General features: G+C 33.8%; 1 protein-coding gene and 1 long non-coding RNA gene across 2 annotated transcripts; one reads left to right on the plus strand and one right to left on the minus strand.

Moving 5' to 3' along the window:
* Nucleotides 1-220: 220 nt before the first annotated feature.
* Nucleotides 221-2202, minus strand: LOC149513397 (uncharacterized). The gene is made up of 5 exons (XR_016330513.1): nucleotides 1861-2202; nucleotides 1567-1715; nucleotides 1269-1427; nucleotides 1092-1162; nucleotides 221-789 (listed from the first exon to the last, which is right to left on the minus strand). It is a non-coding gene; the product is annotated as an uncharacterized LOC149513397 (long non-coding RNA).
* A 1018-nt stretch (nucleotides 2203-3220) lies between these two features.
* Nucleotides 3221-3659, plus strand: LOC149513398 (ubiquitin-like protein 5). Its single transcript, XM_089748460.1, has one exon. The coding sequence runs from the start codon at nucleotides 3299-3301 to the stop codon at nucleotides 3518-3520; it is 222 nt and encodes a 73-aa protein (XP_089604586.1). The 5' UTR covers nucleotides 3221-3298; the 3' UTR covers nucleotides 3521-3659.
* The last annotated feature ends 1709 nt before the right edge of the window (nucleotides 3660-5368 follow it).

Here is a 5368-nt window from a genome sequence, read left to right on the forward strand (position 1 = left end):
TCTTCAGGTACAAAAGAGGCGGTAGTTTGAATTTAAGAAAAAAGATTGTGGAAGTTGAGATTTGAATTTTGGACATAATGAATATTGCTTATTAAGAAATAAATTTCTGATGCAGGTTCCAATTTTCTCCTTCACTGAATAGCCGCGGCATAGCTTTTTGAGACATTCATATCTTTCTAGCTGATTAGTACAACAATTTAATACTACACGTTGCAATGTTAGGAATCGAATGAGTTAGTTCAGTTATGGTTCCTGTTGCTGGTTGTGTCAGATTTGGATCATCAACTTTTCAGAATAAATCTGAGTTGACTCCTATTGATTTCAGTTTTAATTCAGTCAGATTATTTAGGTTGAGATCAGGTTTGGCAATAAAAAGGACGAGTCAGCTTTGTAACCTGACTTCAGAGAATCCGGGTAAGCCTCCTCAAGTTTTATTGAGTGCAGAGGCATGATAATAGATGTTGCTGTTAGGATTGAATAGATATTCAGACTAATCTCTATTATTTGGTACCTGGAAAATTGTGTATATTTGCAGAAGTCCTTGGCTGAGATTTCTAATCACTTTGCAAAGACTATAACCTCAAAACTACCATTATTACATTAGCAGGCCAGCTCGTTGCAGAAGACGAGGCAGCCATCGGAACACAACTCAAAAGCTGAACAAGGTAGCCACTCAGCTTACTTGGGTTGGAAAATTTTGTCTAAAGCAGATGTGTCCAAAACTTCAAATTCCTTCAAAGCGGCCGCAACTTCAGGTCCAAATTTCACAGCATCTTCGTGGCTTGGTGCCTAAAATGTGTTTATTATTATTCAGCCAGGAAATTACAGTGTTGATACTACTTTCACAGCTCAATGTTAAGAGGAAGGACAGGATCATGAAGTGAAAGCCTAAGAAGAAACCACCCTCCATAGCCAGAAACTCGAACCTGTTTTCATAAGGAAGCTAGGGAAACCTGTTTCGTAAGATGTTGAAACTACAGCAGTCCCATTGTTGTGGCTACATTTGCTAGTCAGTTTAAGTAAACTATCTTATGATTACTTCAACAAAGAAGCCTACATAATTCAATTTCCGAAGCCTATATCAAACTTACCCCATTGTAGTTAACCGGTGCTTTCTGAAGCTTGGGATCTGAAGCAATATAGTTATCCAGGTGCTTCGGCACTACTTCCCAATAATCCCGGAAAAATATGCAAGTTTCTAACTCTCAGCCATTTTAACAGAAATCAGGCAGACAGATAAAGATTGGAGATATATAAAGGCACCATACCATCCTTTTAAGATCAGGATGACTCTGATTTATCTTTAGTCTTAGTTCCATGGAAATAGCTTGTTCCTCCAGACCCTCAACCAGATCTGTTAAAACTTTGTTGCTTCCATCACCACTGCCAGAAGCCCTGTCTGAAGCAAGTTTATTTAGGAGTTTGACCTGCACTCAGCAGAAGGTCAAATAAAACCGCTTGAGATGGACAAGTCCATGTGCATTCAAGTTATTGCTTTGGTTCATATATACAGGCCAACCTAACATGCAAGAAGTGGCTTGCCCACTACTTAAAATAAAAGCTTACCATGAAGTATGCCCCATCATCAAGCCAGTGATTCTCCCTGAGAGCTGCATGGCCACTGGTTTCTATTGCCAGATGTGATTCTTCTCCAACAGAGTTCTGTCCGCAGTTCTTTTTCTTGAGTTTAAAATTTTTCAATGGGTAACGAAGAACTGAAAGTTAAACGAGATGATCAGCCATGGTATAAAGAGGTGACAAGGATCTCCAATACCAAGCAATGACGCAGCAGGGTATGTGACATTATGTTCAGGCATTCTATTGTTAAGTACAACTAAGATAAATGAAAATGAAACTTACCAAATGAATCGCCTCATCAATAACATTCTTCTAGCCTCTTTCGAATCTCTCTCTGGTGCTTTCTCCCTACAAGAAGTTGCAAGTTATAAGTTTGCTCTAGAAGAAACAAAGCAAATACAGGCATGTCAGTTCTATTCTTATCATCCCAAGTTTTTTTCTCAATGAACGAAGTAAGCCCATCTGAAGTCACACTGTCTGTAACAATGGATAGCTTAGGACCAAACAGGGAGACAAGTTGCAGTTGCAATAATATCAATAAAATGAAAGATAATGAAGTTTGATTAACTCAGACAAGTGTCTTGTTGGAACCTAATGCTCAAGAGAAAACAGAGATTGGCGGTTGGTACCTTGAGGCATGAGGGCACCTTTCACCTTGGACTTATCTGTAGCAGCAAAATCTCATTTGAAAGATGGAATGTTTCAATCTGAGATGTAGAAAAATAAATTTATAAATCAACTTACTGCAAAAAATCCTCCTGCACCATCTCCTGCATTGACAATAATGTGGAATACCACCAATGGCATCCCTATTAGTTGATCAACAACAAACAACAATTAGTAAGCGCACCAAAAGCACTTTTAGCAGCTGAAGGATTGATCCATAAATAATTTCTACCTTATTCAAAAATTTCAGGAAGCTATTACCTATATTCCCAGCGGCTTTTTGGATTGCCTTCACAAGATCAGGTGTATAAACAATTAAACAGCCATGTAGTCACAACCTTTTTAGCCGATGCTGAAGCCTTTTTTACTAACCTATTGTATGTATTTGCAGCACGCTCCAAGATTTTCAAAAAATAATTTGAACTTTTAATATATTTTTTAAACATTGTACATTAAATCAAACCTTGGACAAGATTTTCAAAATGTGAATCAAGTTCAAGACGGGTCCATGGACGCTTCTTTTACTTCGGTAGAGTAATTACTTTTTACAAATTAATATAAATTAAGATGAGTTGAATTTTGCATAAGTATTTGACATTTTGATCGATTTTTTTTTTTATTGAAACAACGAGTTTGAAGTGTTTTTTATTTTTTCAAAAAAGGAAGTGAATTTTTTTTATCAGAAAGAAAATGATTTAAGTTAGTAAAAAAAATTGAATAGAGTTTCATATTGATTGTTTTCCTAAGAAAAAAAATGATATTTAGAATTTTTTTTTTTTACAAAAGTATCATTATTTATTTTGTAATTATATTTTACTCCTTTAAAAAAAAATCTATAAATATGTCTTATTCCATGGAATATCCAAATAAATTCTTTGTAAAAAAACGGTGCCGTTGCGGAACAAAAAGTCAATGTTAGTCAACCCGTAACAGTCGGCTTTAAAGAATCCCAGATAAAAGCCCATCACGCGCTTCAATCACCTTATTTACTAAGGTTAGCGAATTTGGGAAGTAGGGTTTTCTCTGGAATTTTAAAAAACCAAAAAAGTTGAAGATGATTGAGGTAGTGTTGAACGATCGGCTAGGGAAGAAGGTGCGTGTAAAGTGCAACGACGACGACACGATCGGAGACCTGAAGAAGTTGGTGGCTGCTCAAACCGGTACCCGAGCCGACAAGATCCGGATCCAGAAGTGGTATACGGTTTATAAGGATCATATTACTCTTAAAGATTACGAGATCCACGACGGCATGGGCCTCGAACTCTACTATAATTAAATTTTAGTATATTTATTTATGTAATTTTGTATGGTTTTTGTTTGAACAAGGTTTAATTTTTATGTACGGATGTTATATATTGTGGATCATGCTATTTACTTTTTTAAAGGAATGTTAATGGAAGAATCTAAAGTTGTGGGTTTGGGTTTCTTTTATTTTGTTTATTTTTGTGCTTTAATGTATTTTCTCTTCTGAATTGTGATATAATCGATAAGTCATTTGTTTTTGTTTGATGGTATGAGAAATTGAAGCATGGCACATAGAAGGGGGTAATGGAAAATTGAGCTATAAGTTCCGAGCAAAAGGAACTGAAATTCAATGATAGATTTGTATCAATTCAATTCTTCTAAAAGATTATATTTCCATCGTTATGGCTTTGGTTTAATGGTAAGTGCGTGTATTGAGCTGGAATATTTTTCTTTTAATCCATGTTATATGACAAAAATGCTTATTATTTAGCAATTAACCTTTAGATGAATCATGATTGCAAAGATTGGTTGAGAATTTTTTTTATACAAAATAGTTAGTAGTTGAGGCAAGAGAGAAGGGGAATAGCAGGGAAATAGTTGTGCGGGTTAGATTTAAATTTTAGATATATTTAATATCATCTCTTAAAATGATTGTATAATTCATCACTTTTTAAAATAATTGTATAATTCAATTGAGCTAAAATTTGATTTAATGTTAGGTTCGACGTTTGCAATTATTCAAATTGGGTTTCTATTCACTATGCACAAAGCAAGAGGGCAAATATAGAGGTGAAGGACTTCAGAAGCTTGTTTTTACTGTGAAGAAATAGTTTCATAGAAGTTGCTTGAGGAAAGAAAAAATTGGATTACATAATTAGGTCACGTCAAATTGGATACTCCCTCACTTGGTAATGAAAGCTATTGCTGAAACTTGTTCTTTTTGCTTCTTCAACTCCCAATTCTTAAAAGCAATGAAGGGAAGAGTTTGAAATTTGCTTGCAACCATATCTATTTGTAATTCACTTGAAATTTATGTGATGTCAACTTCATTCCAAAAGATTTTATAATAGCTCCAGTGGAATCATTGACACAATGGAAGCCAATCCTGTTAAAATTGTATTCCCTAAGTCACCATAACCTTTGTTCGGGATTTTATTTGATTGATGCTTTTATTGATTTAGTGGAATTAATCCATGGTTATGGGCCTGCTTGTGGCTTTATTATTAGGCTTACAATATATAATCTTTAATCAGTGGCCTAAGTCAGGAGGGGTGTTCAAGATTACTACTCCAAAGAGCCAAGTAGACAATTCGGCCTCGATAAATTTAAGCAGTGGGCTGTATCCAACATTTTGGCACTTGAAAACGGTGGAGTGAATATGAAAATTCAAAAATGTTGTAGTGCTTGGTTTGGATCTACCTATTATTTTTTACTACATTCTTCATTATCATTCACATGTGGAGAATCTACTAATAAAGTGTAAAAGTTATTGTAGACACCCAGTTGGGTCCGGCCCAGATCAATTGGGCCTGGCCCAAATGGGTAAGCCCAATTCAATTTTATCTTGTATTATTTTTTTTTCTTCTTTTGTATTTTATGTATTGTATTATCTATTATTATTATTATGTATTAATATATGTATATATTTATTTATTTATTTATTTTTGTTAATATTTATGTGTATTTTATTATTTATGTATTATTACTAATATGTATATATATATATATATATTTTTTTTTTTATCTTTTTTATTTTATTCATTTTTGTATTTTTACTTATTTAATTATATATCTGATATATATATTTTTTATTTTTATTATTATTTTATTTATCCTATAATATCTGTTGATTTATCTTCTCTAATTATCTAGTTTTTTT

Source organism: Durio zibethinus, chromosome 19 (assembly GCF_047325235.1).
Source record: "Durio zibethinus cultivar Kanyao isolate XHJ-2024 chromosome 19, ASM4732523v1, whole genome shotgun sequence".
Taxonomy (NCBI): domain Eukaryota; kingdom Viridiplantae; phylum Streptophyta; class Magnoliopsida; order Malvales; family Malvaceae; genus Durio; species Durio zibethinus.

Coding starts and splice junctions, on each gene's coding strand:
- LOC149513398 (XM_089748460.1), top strand. CDS start 3,299: ATGATTGAGGTAGTGTTGAACGATCGGCTAGGGAAGAAGGTGCGTGTA.